The 17,121-nt window shown below is 30.2% G+C and overlaps 2 protein-coding genes across 2 annotated transcripts; both read left to right on the top strand.

Annotated features, from left to right (window-relative positions):
• Positions 1-5,723: 5,723 nt before the first annotated feature.
• On the top strand, positions 5,724-9,344 carry LOC125847192 (protein PHLOEM PROTEIN 2-LIKE A10-like). The gene is made up of 3 exons (XM_049526866.1): positions 5,724-6,023; positions 6,257-6,458; positions 8,101-9,344. Exons 1-3 carry the CDS (start codon positions 5,724-5,726, stop codon positions 9,156-9,158), a joined length of 1,560 nt encoding a protein of 519 aa, XP_049382823.1. The 3' UTR covers positions 9,159-9,344.
• Positions 9,345-10,849: 1,505 nt separating this feature from the next.
• LOC125849138 (uncharacterized) lies at positions 10,850-16,618 on the top strand. Its single transcript, XM_049529161.1, has 7 exons — positions 10,850-11,223; positions 12,277-12,323; positions 12,427-12,541; positions 15,165-15,210; positions 15,291-15,349; positions 15,444-15,539; positions 16,113-16,618. The coding sequence occupies exons 1-7, from the start codon at positions 10,942-10,944 to the stop codon at positions 16,230-16,232; spliced, it is 765 nt and encodes a 254-aa protein (XP_049385118.1). The 5' UTR covers positions 10,850-10,941; the 3' UTR covers positions 16,233-16,618.
• Positions 16,619-17,121: the final 503 nt, after the last annotated feature.

The raw sequence follows: 17,121 nt of genomic DNA, 5'->3' as shown, positions 1-17,121 counted from the left end.
ATAGGGGGAAAAATAATGTCATTTATGCATGATTTTATGAGATGACACATACTTAAAGACTATCTATATTCTTAGAAAGGATGACATATAAATAAAAACAGAGAGGAAATAGTAAGTAAAGATATTTCCGAATCTATCAATTTATAACAGTAAAATGATAAATTTATTATTAACCATCAATAGTTTCTTAATATGTGTGTTAAGTCAAATTTGACAAGTAAAATATAACAGAGGAGTATCATGTGAATATACATGTAAAATTTCAAAAGACACTGATAATATGAGCATCAAATTAACTTGGCGTCACCCAACAATTCAAGATACTCTCTATACCCCTTTATACTCGGTAAATATTGTTTGGACTTGTCCCTCAATTCATTTAGAGATGTTCTTGAAAAGAAGTAAAATATCTCTAATAGGTAAATTAATTTCAAAACAAATTCACTATGTCATGAGTTCATGACAATTAATAAGTATATCAAGTTGAAAATAGATAAGTAAATAGAAATAGAGGATTATTAATTATGTTCTAGAAGAATCCCGTCTACTGTCTTTCTCAAAGATTATGACTCTGCTTGATTGAATTTTTCAAATAAGATTGAATATGAAGTTTTATAAATGAAGGTTTGAATAGACCGTTTGACGTTACTTTTGCATGATTGCACATAATTAAAGTTTGTTATATTTTTTCAATTCATTTTTATTTGTCCATTCATAATATTTTTAAACTTTTAATTAACAAGCAATGTACTAATAATAGAGCCACACACGTAAAAATATATAAAATGCTCATCAGAAAATTGAATAAGATAAATTACAAAATAGTGTGCTCTAATTTGCGGATGATCAATCCAACTTTTATTTTATTATAACATAAACTAAAAATATCAAATCAAATTTGTATAAAAAAGTAACTTTTCAAAGTGCTGGAACTTATTTTTAAAATAAGTAGTTATGTGTTTGGATAAAAGTGTTACAGTTGAAAAAAAAGTTGTTGATGTGTTTGGCAAATAAGTGCTGGTAAACACTTTTTTTTTATCAAAATATCTGAAATACCCTTTAAGTTGTTAACATGATGAAAAGTTGATTAATTTAAGGTTTTTATACTTTAAAAAAAATTAAAACAAAATTAATTTATATTTTACATCCATAAGTAATAATATTTTCCTATCATTCACATATTTCTTTACCACCACAAATTATTTATAAGAGGAATAATAATAATAATAATAATAATAATAATAATAATAATATAATAAAATAATAATAATAATAAAATAATAATAATAACATAATAATAATAATTTAAAAAATAATAATGATAATAAAATAATAATAATAATAATAATGATAATAATAAAATAATAATAATAATAATGATAATAATAATAATAAAAAAATATATTAATTAAAAAAATAAAATAATAATAATAATTCAATATGGGCAATTTGGAAATTGTATAAACGAATTAAGGGCAAAAAGGTAATATACTTGGTCAACATAAAAGGGCTTTTAAGTTTAAAAAAAAAAGAAGCTCCCCTCCCCTAGCTTTTATCTTTTGGCTTAAAATAAGTCATTTTTTACTTAAAATAGGTCACTTTGATAATTGCCAAACACTCTAATAAATCAAAAATTGACTTTTAAGCCAATTTAACCAGCTTAAAAGCCCATCCAAACAGGCTCTAATCCGGTATGCTGATTTTCTTTATACATCTCTAGCTAAAATTATTCACCAGTGAAGGATCAGTCGAAGGAGAGAGAAGATCGGCGCCGCCACTAAATAACTCCAAGGCTGCACGTGTAACTGAGATAAGTCCTCAGGTAGTCATCAAGCATTAAAGAAAGGTTACTTCATTACTCCCAAAAATAAATGGCGTTTGTTTTTTTACCTTCCCTCTACCCTCTTTGTTACTCCCTCCGTCCCATTTTATGTGATGTAATTTGACTCGGCATGAAGTTTAAGAAAGAAAGAAAGACTTTTAAAACTTATGGTCCAAAATAAATGATAGAAATTTGTGTGGCTGTAAATCATTTCATTAAGGGTAAAATAGACATTTTATAGTTAAATTGTTACTAAATATAAAAATGTGTTATTCTTTTTGGGACTGACTAAAAAGGAAAGTGAGTCATATAAATTGGGACAGAGGGAGTATTTATTTTAAAATAATTTTTTATTTTTATTTGTTATTTTTAATTTATCAAAAAAAGATACTAGTTTTTTTTTATGTTTTATCCTTAGCATTAGATATTTATTTTGCAAATTACTTTTTAAGATATCATTTAATAGAAAATAGTTTGATAAAATATTTATATTATTTAATTATTTTCTTAATAAATGCATTAAATCAAATTATAACAAGTAAAAGTTAACGAAAGAAGTATATAAATTGGACAAATCTTTTTAAAAAATCATTTATTCTTAAAAAAAATAAGGAACTATCTTACTCCGAACAATAATAAAAGAAAAATACTCCATTATTGTTGATTATGTAAATAAGGATACTTCTGAAAAAATAAAATCAGTTCCTTCTTAAAATCTTGTAATATTATTTATCTGTGGTTAGTTTGTATTACTAAGATACTTATAATAATAATTTTGTAGAATTTTGTAAGAAATAACATGTAAAGTATATTTTTAATGGTAACAACAAATAACGTGAGAATTTTAAAATAAAATTCGAGGAAAAAACTGAATTAGATTGTACATTTGGTTGATCGAGTGGGAATTTATATATAAAATTTGGGAAAGAAAATGAATTGAGTCGCACGAATTCAGTTCGGATTGTATAATTGGCTAATCTCTTTAACGATTATTTGTTAAAGTGATAATTATAGCCGAGTGAGCGATGATAATGAGACGCAAGAGGTCCCTCTTTCCAATCTTATTTCACAATAAATAAAAATGTTTCATTTTTTAAACACTTGAACTTTTATTTTCATAAAAAAATCAAAAAAAAAAAATTCGCTAAAATATAGAGGTCATATTCCTTACTTTTTCATTTATTTTTACTATAACCAAAAAATCCCTTATTTTGAAACAAAGAAAGTAACTAGAAACAAGAAAAAAGAGAGCAATTTATTAATTAGGTCAAAATTGAGCAGTGGACATTACTATTGGATTTATTGTTGATCAGCTTCATCCATCCATATATATAGCCGACGCTCAAGACAAACTTCACATTACATCCTCCTTTCGTTTTTCATTAAATATCTTCTTCACAACCTTCTTAATTTCTATTACTACCACCACAATTTATATTTTGTCCTTACAAAATCCNAACTATTGCATCAAATATTTGCATGCTCTTTAAAAAGTGTAGTTTAATAATTTATCATTATAACATAAAAGTAGATTGTTTGAATTATCATGTAATTTTTGTGCATCCTTCGTAATGAAAAATAATTATAATCTAAATTACATATTTAAATGACAAAAAAAATATTAAAAATTAAATTAGAAAAATTGTTAATTCGGGATGGAAGTAGTATACTTATCAATAATGTTTTAGATGTTATATTACTTAGAAAATAATTACAAATATTAGAGACATAATTAATAATCTTATATAATATCAATAATATTAAAATAACTTTAAATTACATATTTAAAGTGATCATTTCTTTTAAAAAATAAAATAGAAAAATTATTAATTTGGGCGGAAGTAATAACTTGTTGATAATATATTTTTAAATGTTATGTTACATTAGAAAATAATTACAAATGATAGTAATATAATAGAAATAATATTATAATAATCAAAAAGTAAAATAGAGAGGTGAATAGTAGTTCTCCAAATTTGGAGAACTACTATTCACCTCTCTATAATTGAAGAATAGAGAGTGAAATAGAGAGTGATTGGAAAACCCATTCTCTATTTTACTCTCCAAATATAGAGAATGGAGAGTAAAATAGAGATGGGTTGGAGATGGTCTGGATATGGAGTTTTATAAATGAAGGTTTGAATAGACTGTTTGACGTTACTTTTGCAAGATTGCACATAATTAAAGTTTGTTATATTTTTTCAATTCATTTTTATTTGTCCATTCATAATATTTTTAAACTTTTAATTAACAAGCAATGTACTAATAATAGAGCCACACACGTAAAAATATATAAAATGCTCATCAGAAAATTGAATAAGATAAATTACAAAATAGTGTGCTCTAATTTGCGGATGATCAATCAAACTTTTATTTTATTACGTCAAAATTATTATAACATAAACTAAAAATATCAAATCAAATTTGTATTTATTGATTCCCCCCACCCCCCAAATTATCAATTTAGTCCGGTATGCTGATTTTCTTTATACATCTCTAGCTAAAATTATTCACCAGTGAAGGATCAGTCGAAGGAGAGAGAAGATCGGCGCCGCCACTAAATAACTCCAAGGCTGCACGTGTAACTGAGATAAGTCCTCAGGTAGTCATCAAGCATTAAAGAAAGGTTACTTCATTACTCCCAAAAATAAATGGCGTTTGTTTTTTTACCTTCCCTCTACCCTCTTTGTTATTTATTTTTAAAATAAATTTTTATTTTTATTTAATTTATCAAAAAAAGATACTAATTTTTTTTTATGTTTTATCCTCAGCATTAGATATTTATTTTGCAAATCACTATTTAAGACATCATTTAATAGAAAATAGTTTGATAAAATATTTATATCATTTAATTATTTTCTTAATAAATGCATTAAATCAAATTATAACAAGTAAAAGTTAACGAAAGAAGTATATAAATTGGACAAATCTTTTTAAAAAATCATTTATTCTTAAAAAAAATAAGGAACTATCTTACTCCGAACAATAATAAAAGAAAAATACTCCATTATTGTTGATTATGTAAATAAGGATACTTTTGAAAAAATAAAATCAGTTCCTTCTTAAAATCTTGTAATACTATTTATCTGTGGTTAGTTTGTATTACTAAGATACTTATAATAATAATTTTGTAAGAAATAACATGTAAAGTATATTTTTAATGGTAACAACAAATAACGTGAGAATTTTTAAATAAAATTCGAGAAAAAAATTGAATTAGATTGTACATTTGGTTGATCGAGTGGGAATTTATATATAAAATTTAGGAAAGAAAATGAATTGAGTCGCACGAATTTAGTTCGGGTTGTATAATTGGCCAATCTCTTTAACGATTATTTCTTAAAGTGATAATTATAACCGAGTGAGCGATGATAATGAGACGCAAGAGGTCCCTCTTTCCAATCTTATTTCACAATAAATAAAAATGTTTCATTTTTTAAACACTTGAACTTTTATTTTCATAAAAAAATCAAAAAATATTTTTCGCTAAGATATAAAGGTCATATTCCTTTCTTTTTCATTTATTTTACTATAACCAAAACATCCCTTATTTTGAAACAAAGAAAGTTACTAGAAACAAGAAAAAAGAGAGCAATTTATTAATTAGGTCAAAATTGAGCAGTGGACATTAATATTGGATTTATTGTTGATCAGCTTCATCCATCCATATATATAGCCGACGCTCAAGACAAACTTCACATTACATCCTCCCTTCATTTTTCATTAAATATCTTCTTCACAACCTTCTTAATTTCTATTACTACCACCACAATTTATATTTTGTCCTTACAAAATCCCCCAACTTTGTTAGCCACCTTCACTAATCACTATATATACAAGGCCTCATCAAAATTAACAATACAAATTCTACTTAACAAGTTTATACTTTGATAACTCAAAAATGGAATCATATTCAAGTAAAATATTTTCTTCTTCCTTCTCTAGTTCTTCAAGTTCTTTTGCTGGTCATGATCAACACGAAGAAACGAAAGAAAAGCCATATCTTTCTTCTCTCCATAGAGTTCGCAGCCTTTCATCAAGATCAATCAACAAGAAGCCCATCGCTCCATCGCCACCAATTCCCCCTAAAATCTATAGGGTTGAAGTTGTTAATTTCAGACAAGTTGTCCAAATGTTAACTGCTGCACCCGAGTTTCAATCTCACTCCAATTCCACCTCCAACCCCGGACATTCACGAGAGGTTGCTGATATATATTGAATTGAATTGTGTGATCATCTCAGTTAAAACTTTATCTTAAGCAATAAGCACACACCATTACATTACATGCATCCCTTAATTAATTTACTCTTTTTATAATGAGTAGTTCTAGTGAAAATTGAACACTAGCTAGCTAACTAGACGTATAATATCGTGTTTGAATTGTATGATCAGATCTAAAAAATTAATTTACATATTAAATGAAACATTACTAGCTCTTTCCTCCTCCTCCTCCCCCTCTTGATCTTTCACCAACTTATTCATTATCAAGTAAGAGTAATATTGGTGGGCAATGGAGAGAGTTTCTTCCTCCTTGCTCCTCAATGTTGATATCAAATGACGAGGTTTCTAATGAGTCAATTATTGAAGCAGGCGAAAAACATATTGAATCGAATAGTACTACTTTTGGAGCATGCGGTACAACTTCACTAGGCTTACCTCAATCGCCTTCTTCTTTCGCGTGGTGTTCCTCTCTTCTTTTGAGCCCCGACACACTGAGTACTTCTATGGATACAAGCACAATTCTCTAATACCTTAGCTCAAAAGGGGAATTTAAAATTTAAATTCAATAAATTATAGTTCGAATACGAAAAATAGTGAATTTAATTGAACCTACTCTAAATTCAATTGTACGTACTTGATATACTCTCAGCTTATCTACAAGTGCATTGGAGCTCATTTTCTCGTTATTTACTAGATTAGTGGTAAAAAATTGTCTTCAAAAACCTATCGAACAATTTTTGGGAGAAATTTTATTTTCATTTATAAAATGTATGGACATTCATGTTCAAAAGCAACTAAAAAAATAATTATTTTAAAAAACACAACTTAAAAAATTTAATTTTTTAAATTTGATAATCTATGGTCAAACGAAAAACGTGTATAAATTATAGTTTACGCTTTGTAATTCTCTCTCGCGTGAAGGAGAAGCAAAATAACATATTTTAAATTTAGGTAGCTTTTAATTTAAATATCAATCACTGAGGAAATTGTTAAGAAGAAATCATCCTCCAATTAATATCAACCAAATATTTCTTTGATTTACGTAACATTATTTTTTGTAGTTTATTTTTAAAAAAAACTTATTTTAAATTTGAGAGTAGGTTTATTTTGGGCTAAGTTATCTTTTATATATATGAGAATGTGTTTATTTTGATCCTTCAAAATATATTAAAAAATGCTCCACTTTAGTAAAAGAAATTAATTATGCTCAAAATTATATTTAAAAGATCAAAATAAATCTATTTTCATAAATAAGAGATAATATTTGCTCAAATATTTATAACTTATTTTAGATTATAATTTTATTTTTTAAACTTTTCTTTACCAAATTAAATTACTATCTCTCTCTGTCCCATATTAATTGATCACTATACTAAATATAATTGTCTTTGTAGTTGATCACCGACTAAATAAAAAAAACATTTTTCATATTATCTTTGTAATTAATTATTTTTGAAAGTGTTCGTTTGTAAAGTTTCAAAGAAGTTCTTAAGGGCTTAATCGATAAAATTATCCTCTTATTTATGATTTCTTAATATGCGTATAAAAAGAAAAATGATCGGGAGGAGTATATCACATAAATTCAGAGCAAAAATATTACTTCCTTCGTTTCACAAAGAGTGATCTGATTTGACTTGGCACAAAGTTTTAGAAAATAAAGAAGACTTTTGAATCTTGTGGTACTAAATTAAAGTTATGTCAAATGTACTAAATTGCTCTTCAATTTTGTGGCTTTAAACATGCCACGTGAAAAGCTGAAATTAAAATGTTACCAAAAAAAAAAATTTTTTTTTTGAAACAGACAAAGAAGATCATTCTTTTTGAAATATTTTTTTTAGCTCACAAAAATGTGGACACCTGCAAGCTGAAAGTGAAACCAGTTGTCCTAATCTAAGTCGTTCTTATCAAAAGATTCATAGTACATGTATAATTTCTACCGGATTAGCTTCTGTGACCCCAAAAAGGGAAAAAAAATAAAATCCGTTCATATTCTTCTACATTAAGCAAGTTCTATTCAATCTGTTTCTCAAACCCCTTTTGAGTCTTGAGAATTAAGGAGATTTTGCTCTGAATTGTATGGATATGAAACAAATAAAAACGGGTATGGGGTATACTCAAAAAAACAAGAACTTGCTTGTTGCTTTGGGAGCTCTTGGAATCACTGGTTTTGGTGCATATAAAGCTTATTACTCACCATCTATGGTTAAAAAGAGGAAAAGATTGTTGAAGTTTCTTGGTTCAGTTGTTTCTTTAGCTGAAATGGTGTCTGATTCTGCTGATATAATTGGGATTTTCTCTAAAGATCTAAAGGAGTTTATGTTATCAAATTCTGATGAAATTCCAAAAAGTTTGAAGCAAATTTCCAAGATTACTAATTCAGCTGAGTTTTCAGAGTCTATTGTTAAGGTCACTAGTGCTTTAACTATCGGAATTCTTCGAGGTTATTGTAATCAAGAAACAGAGGAATTAGATTCTGATTTGTTCGATCAGGTTTTAAATAAACTGTTTTCTGATGCAGGATGTGGTTTTGCTTCTGTAATTGTTGGGAATTTCACCAGGAATTTGGTACTTACATTTTGTTCTGTTAAACAGGGTTACTCTGTTCCTGAATATGTTGATACTTTGATAGGGAATTGTGTACAAGTATTTGTGAGCACTGCTGTTACTGTTTATCTAGACAAAACAATGAATATCAACACTTACAATGAAATCTTTTCTGGTTTGACAAATCCAAAGAATGAAGCGAAAATGAGAGAAATGCTGGTGACCATATGTAATGGTGCAACAGAAACATTTGTCAAAACTTCTTATCAAATTTTGACAAGTACAGAAATGGATGATGAAGTGCCTATTAGTACTGCTTTAACTGTGCCAATGAGTAAAAGGTATATTCTTGATTTGAGTGTGAGAGTTGTTTTTGAGTGTGTTAGATCTTTTGTGGAGAAGTTGTGGGAGCGTTTGAGAATATATGTTGAATTTATGAATGAGGAGGTTTTGGAGCAGAGTTTTGAAGTTTATAGGTGTGTGAGTTGCAAGTACTCTGTTGTTGTTAGCTTATGTCTTACTTTGTGTGTGGACATACTGAATGGTCCTTGGATTTTGGTTATGACTTAAGTTGCAATATTTTATCAGGGGTTGTTGAATGATGAATTTTAGCATTGTATATTGTATCTCAAGTGTATTGTCTATGCTCTTTTAGTTGTTGTATTTGATTTTTATATTCTAGGTTATGATCATGGTTTTGGTAAGAAATTATTGAGGGAAATGTATACTTCAGTTAACTTTATCAATCTGTTGAATAGTGACTTCGTTTTGACCTTCTGTTTATCTGATACGTTTCTTACGAAAATTTTATTATTAATGATCTTTCGAAACTTTAAATTTAACTTCTTTTCCATTATATAGTTATTTTAATACTAATAAGATACTTATTTTAAGTCCTTGCGCTGTTTCTTCAATCCAACATTACACATTTATACTCATGCTCATACCGTTACGAGCTTTAATTGGAGCACAGTTACCTTCTAACTTTAGTACTTTATCGCTACATTTTTTCTACATCTGTCTATCCTCAGTTGCTTGACAATTTTTTATAATACTATCATCAATTGCATAAGTGAAGCGGGCCAATGATTGCCACAAAGCAAGGAATTTAGATTATAGATTTGCGGAATTAAGTGGAAATTTGAGAGATTTTGCAGTTATTAAGTTTTTAAAAGAGCGTTGCCCACTTGCGCTCTTTGCAAAACTAAAAGTTTAACGCAATACACAGGTAATCAAGTAGCAATCAATGCCGACGAACTGATTCCACCTAGTGGCGCGTTGATTGCAATCCTTGTTTTTGAAAGCAATCAAGTGCCGACGAACTGATTTCACCTAGTGGCGCATTAAATCAACACAATCCTAATTTTTGAAAATTACCTACTTCACCTAATTAAATTACGCTATCCTGTTAATTGCTTTTGCTAGTCAAATATGGGCACAATTACAAGAATTGTATCCTAGATATGAATAATTAAAAAAAAAAAAAATTTTTAAAAAAATAAGAGAGATCGCGAAGTTATATTATAAGAATATTATCCTTGTGCATTGAAATATAACCTTAAACTAAATAATTTTTTTAAAAAAACCTTAAACTACATGTTTTTATGAATTTGTCTCCTTTTTTGGGTCCATCACATGGTCTTTAAATTTTTACTACTTTAAATTATTGATCTTCAATTATTTCCCTTCAGAGCTTTAAGTAAAACTAATGATTGAAGATGTCTCTGACATCGAAAAAACTAAACAAAAAAAGTTGTAACTCAAAAGAAAATTTTCACAAGGTATATATTCAGTGGTATAAGTTATGCCTCAAGACAAAAGGATTACATTAAGACACATGTAATACTCCAAGGCACAAGCGTAGTGTCACATATTATATTTGAAGGCAAAAAGAAAAAAAAAAAAATTAAGCCCAAAATATAAGTTTAGTGACTCAAGCTATGCCTCATAAATTCAGTAACACAAGTTATACCACATAACATAAGTTCTCAAAAATCAACGAATTTAATTTTGCCTAATAAAAGTAGTTAAAAATACTTTTAAATTACAAATTTTCATACTTTATAGTATTTTCTTATGACTTATTTTGATGACAACCCTTTAAATGCTATATTTGTTAGTTCATCGAGATAAATTCCACCTTAAAAATAAAATAAATGAAATATCCTGTTTTGATTTTTGAATGATAAATTTAGTCTAGTCCAAACTTAGTAAAGCCACGAAAATAAAAAATGGATGGTTATATTTTGATCTAGTACTCTAGCTAGAAAAAATGGGCTAAGAAGTTGCCAATTTTCTTTGCTACATATTTCTTCCACAAATTTTCATTTCAACCCAATTGCAACTTGCAACCATGGTATCTCTGCAGCAGAGTAGCCTAACACTTACTACAAAATTTCCTTCTTTTTGTTCCTTCTCTTCCACTCCCAACACCTTCAAGTTTCTTCACCCTTTCCCTTCCTCTGCTATTTCTCTCCCCGCCACTACACCAAAACGAATTTCTAGTTTCCTGCCTAAAGCTGCTGCTTCCACCGCTGCTTTTCCTCAAGACATTGGTGATGTACTTGCAGATGTTACAATTTTCACTGCTACTGGTCAGTCCGTCAAGTTTGAGGACCTTTGGGATCAAAATGAGGTATTGCTATTTCACAATTCTAACAACTCAATTTCCTATTTTTGGGGATTTTTTTGAATTGCTAACACCTTGTTTGTTTGGATGGTTGTTACCCGTTGTATGGTACTGTATTATTAGTTTAAATACAATGTTTGTTTTGATTATTACTTAAAATCTATTGTATCTTTTGATTTAAATCCATCCTTACGAAACAACGAAAAGACCCATATTTTATGTAATGATCGATTTGGTGTGATCGCATCATTACCTTAATATTTTATTCTCATTTTGTCTTTATTTAAATTATTTAATAATTATATTTTATCTTTTACCCTATCTTTTTCACAGTAGCTCTACCACGTACCCTACTTTTCTAGTAGGTTTATTGTTTAAAGTATGGATGTGTGGCATTATGTAATGACGGAGAATAATACAATCTATTCAAACGCTACATTCATTTAAACAATACAGTACGATACAATATAACACAATATGATACATTATGAAACAATAATTAACAATTACCCAGACAAACTGTAAAGAGAAATCCTTTCTTACTATAACAATACAACTAGTGCTAATGAAGTGGTTGAGAGCCTTGATGTCGCAGGTTCAAATCTCAATTGAAACAAAAATACTAGGTGGTTCTTCTCATTTGTACTAGCCTAGATGGTCAGAGTTACCTAATACCTAGTGCTGGTGGGAGGTGACATGTATCTCGTGGAATTAGTTGAGGTGTGCTAAAGGTAGTGCGGACACCATGGTCATTAAAAAATAAATAATAATAAAAAGCTAACAGTATAACTAGTACATTAAATTTAAGGTATGCCCAGGTTGACTGAAACAATACAGAAGAAAAAAAAAGGAAAATTACTAAATAGGGATAGGGAAGATTAGAAACTTAAGGCAAACAATTTGGTGGTGCATATATGGTTTATATGGAAAAATGGGGCTTGTAGCCTATGTTATCCTGTAGTTACCCTTACCTACCTCCGTTTCATGAATTTCAAATGGCTGACCGACGTTTTCTGGTAACATAATTACATTTTGTTATTGGGTCGTTTTCTTCACCAGGGAGTAGCTGTTGTTGCACTTCTGAGGCATTTTGGCTGTCCTTGCTGGTAAATTATGACCTCACTTTTCTAGCAAGACCTTTTGTTTTGGTGTTTTATCTACAATTTTTGTTTTTGATATTCTCGTTCGATATGCATTGCTGTTTGTTAGCTGGGAACTTGCTAAAGCACTCAAAGAGACAAAGGAGAGATTTGATTCTGCTGGTGTAAAGCTAATTGCAGTTGGTATTGGTGCTCCTAATAAAGCACGTATTCTTGCTGAAAGGGTATCTTCATTTCACCTTGGCTGTTACTTTGAATGATTTAGTTCTTTGACATATTATTTCTAGTGTTTCAAATAAGCTAGATAAGGTCTTACATGTCATATCAAACTTCTGGCTCACTTGGCTCCATGAACTTAAGGTTCCTTCAGAAACATATTCAAATTCAAAGTTGAAGTTTTGTTTGAATTGTTTCATTCAAAGTTGAAATCCATGAGTGGAAGTTGAATATTTGTGAAAACTTACTCGAAATACGCCTTCAACTTGAAAAAATATATTCAAGTTCAAGTTACAATTGCGTTCTCAGTTTCATGAATAAAAGTTAACATGCAAGCTTAAATCTCTTTATTTGCAAGTCAAGTCCACAAACAAACACCACATAATTGATTCAAGAAATGTCAAAATGTGGTTTCTGCAAGAAAATAGTGTGTGACTTGCCTTAACTCTTGACTGACCTTAGTTTGGAAGCATAGAACTATATGTCGTCGGTTGAAATTTGATACTGTTTGTCTGAATCTGCCTCTATTCTGATTTGGAAGAAGTTTGCTTGATTTTGTTACTTAAATATAGAGTTAGTATGTCCTAAACAGAGAACCAATATGGATTTATGCATGGTAGATCTACAACAAAGGCTATATTCCTGCTAAGAAGATTGATCAAAATTTATCGTGAAGAGAGGAAAGATCTAAACATGGTGTCATCGAGAGAAAACATATGATAAAGTACCATGAAAGGTCCTTTGGTCATTTGGTGGGTGATGGAAAAGAAATTAGTCCATATTAAATATCTTAATGCCATAAAGGACATGTATAAAGAAGTTGTTACTAGTGTGAAATAGTAGTAGGAGATACAAAAAAAATTCCTATAACATTGGGTCTATAACAGAGATTGATATTGAGTCCCTACTTGTTTACCTAGTTATGAATTAGCTAACCAACAAAATACAAGATGGTTCTGTGGGGTGTACTATTTGCTGACAAAAGTGTTAATTGCTGAAACCAGCAGGGATGTCAACCAGAAGCTTGATCAATGAGGAAGCAGTTAGAGAGTACGGGTTTTAGGATGAATAGAAGTAAGACTGAATACATGCACGACAAGTTTAGTCCGTATGAGAAGAGCGAAGTTGAGATGAGGCTAAATGAGACTGTGGTGCCAAATACTTAGGTATCTAGGCTTGTTGTTTCACGAGAATGGAATGGCAGATGAACGTTACTCATAGAATATTAGATGGTTGAAAAGGAAAACTACTGAGCCAAGGGTCTTTCGAAAACAGCCCAGTAGGGGTAAGATTTGCGTACACTCTACCTTTCTAACCCCACCTGCGAATTACATTGGATATGTTGGTGTTGTTGTTGAAAAGGAAAACTACTACTAAGGTTTGATGTGATCGGAGGATGTCTACCAAAGTGAAAGGTAAGTTCTAAAGATGAGTGTTCCAGAGATGTGAACGCTAAGATGGATACGTGGTCATACAAGATCAGATAAGATTAAAAATGACCATATCTCCAAAAGGTGCAAGTAACACGAGTTGAGGATAAAACGAGAGAAGGTTGCTTGAGATGGTTTGGTCATGTCTTTAGTCGACCTACCTACGTATGCATCGTTTTGTAGATGTGAAACTATGGTGATAGAAGATGTTAAAAGGGAACGAGGTGGACCTAAAATCATGGGGAAATAAGTTGTCTCGAAAGAGCTATAATTTCTTGGAACAAATGCAAACTTAGCTAAGAATATGACGACAATGGAAGAAAAAGATCTATATAAGTGATATCTACTAGTTGAGATTTGAGAATAAGTTTTTAGTCATATTAGTGTGGATTTTGAACCTGTTGTTTTTCCAGGAGTATTTTAACCTTATTGCAGATTTTACCAATAAGAATATCAAGAACTTTTTATGTTAAGGTGCGTACAAGCTGGCCCCAACACCACGGATAACAAAGAGCACTGTTGTTGTTGTTGTTGCTGTTGCTGCAAATGTGGACTAATATTGGAGGTTTGATATCTACATATTATGAGTTAAAAACATGTGCTACTGAAAAACGTCAATTAAAATTGGAGTTTTGGTAATAACTAATTTATACAATATTAAGAAGAATAAGGGTTCAGTTTTAAAAAAGAAGAAGAATAAGGGTTGGGAATTAATCCAGGGACTTGAATCCTTCTTTCGTTCTGTGTCTGGCATTTTGCTTTATCCTTGTTTTGCATGCTATGTTTGTTTAAGAAAATAAACGGATGTCCCACAACATACATAGTGATTTTTCATTTGTGATATGTCCTTGATGTTGAATAAAGTAAGGTCTCCAAATATTGGTGTTTATCTCGGAATCTGGACTAGAAGGGAAAGTTGATTTCCCTACGAAATGAATTACATAAGGAGGACTAGCAAGTATATCTCAGAAATTGTGCTTAAGTAACACAATGACTAGACTTCATGATTTATGGGCACTGTTTGTTTTCATTATGTTTTGTCAAATAACCAATAATGGTGATTCATTGAGGTGACCCAAAGTTATTTAGTACTGTGGCATACTTCTTAATTTAAACTGTGAACTTATCATGCTTTCAACAACTTGATTGTATATTTTAAGGATCCTGAGCTGATTCTTTTTTGCTTCATATTTATGGCCAGTTACCATTTCCATTGGATTGCTTGTATGCTGATCCGGACCGTAAGGATAGTATCTGTCTATCTCCACAACTATGTGAATGCTTCATTTTGCCTTTGACGATTTTGACACTTCCCTTGTATCTCAGGCATACGATGTTCTAGGCCTGTATTATGGCATTGGCCGCACATTTTTCAACCCAGCTAGTGTAATGATCTCAAGGAATTTCCCTTCATAAAAATGATCATTCTGCTCCATGAGAATGACTTGATCTTTAACTATTTTTTCCCTTTACTTGTCAGGCTAAAGTGCTCTCTAGATTCAATGAACTGCGGGAAGCTACGAAGAACTACACCATTGAAGCAACCCCTGATGACAGAAGTGGTGTCTTGCAGCAGGTTTAAGTTCTTCCTTCTACTGCTGCATTATTGTTCATGAACTAGGAGTGTCATGTTTAGGCCATAAAAATATGACCCATCCAGTTCATCCGTGGGTTCATCCAGACATGAGCGGGTTAGTCTGGATATATATTAGTTGGCAGGTCGTTTTGGGCATAGCCCATGTTAACTCATGTAAAAAATTGGACCAATTTAGGCTTGCATATGAAGCACAAATTGACCCATAAAAAAGCTTATCTAACATAGAAAAGCAAGCCTTTTTGAGTTTGATATATGATAAACAAAAGAATAAAGCTTTATTAGTTTAATTTACTAATTAAACAAATTATAAATGAGCAAATGAAACATATAAATTTGACTTGGACGGGTTGGGGTTATGACTATTGTTTAGTCTAAATTAATGGGCTCGTCTTGACCCAAGAAACTATTGAGCAGATTGTGATCCAACCCGTATATTGTTTTGACCCAAATGTAGTCCAACACACTCGTTTAGCACCTGTATAATCATAATTTCTCTCGAGCCCTTGGCGTGTGTGAGATATATAGTAATATTCATTTGTATGTTGATATCAGGGAGGGATGTTTCTGTTCAAAGGGAAGCAGTTGTTGTACGCATGGAAGGATGAAGGGACCGGTGACCATGCTCCTATGGAAGATATCTTTGATATTTGCTGCAAAGTTCCTGTTGCATAACTACTGCCTTCAATGTGTGTTTCATCTCTATTCCAGTTTCCAAGGGAAGTAGATGCATATATTGGTTTAGTTTTCCAATTGTATATGTTGTATGTAAATCTGGAAGTCGTAACTAAGGGCTCAATTGGTACGAGCAATAAGGGATAACTTTTAATTTTAGGATGGGTTGGGATAAAATTGTGAAATAACTTGTTCCCAAACCAAACAAAATGTTATATAGTGCGCATAACCTTTAATATATGAGGAGAATGAGAGGTAAATAGTCCATGTCAAAATTTGAAAGTATATTACAGAATCTAGTACTGAAAAATCACAAAGGTTATGTTTTGGTAAATTTTGTATCATCCCACTTTATTTGGTTCAGGTATTTCATAGGAAAACTAACCACTCATTCTACATGATCGAAGGATCCTTTAGTTAAATATTTATAAATAGACATTTTACTGAAATATAACTTTATAATTTGTTTGATTAAGCTTTTAAAATTTGTTTATTTGGAAAAAAGTATTTTAGTCATAATTATTTCTCGAAAAAGTACTTATGTAGTGTTTGTATTTAACTAATAATTTTTTTTTAAAAGAACATTTTTTATGATGCCGTGCCTTCTTTCAAAAAAAAACACACACACACACACACACACAAAATTTTCCTTTTCTTATCAGTGGAGGCCGCCTTTTTACCTAGGTTTATTGGGATTTGGAGCCCGCCTTTTTACCCAGGTTTATTGGGATATTGCCCCAAAATAAGCGGGAGAAAACCCACAAATATATTAAGATTATAAAATTAATTAAGGGCACTTTCAATCGAACTGTGACTCTTTCATAATTCCTTTTTTTTCTCTTCCTCATATATGATTTGTCCGTACATAAACTCTTTGAATTTTAGTTTC

This window comes from Solanum stenotomum, chromosome 12 (genome assembly GCF_019186545.1).
Source record: "Solanum stenotomum isolate F172 chromosome 12, ASM1918654v1, whole genome shotgun sequence".
Lineage (NCBI taxonomy): Eukaryota > Viridiplantae > Streptophyta > Magnoliopsida > Solanales > Solanaceae > Solanum > Solanum stenotomum.
This window is presented reverse-complemented; position numbering and strand designations above follow the sequence as displayed.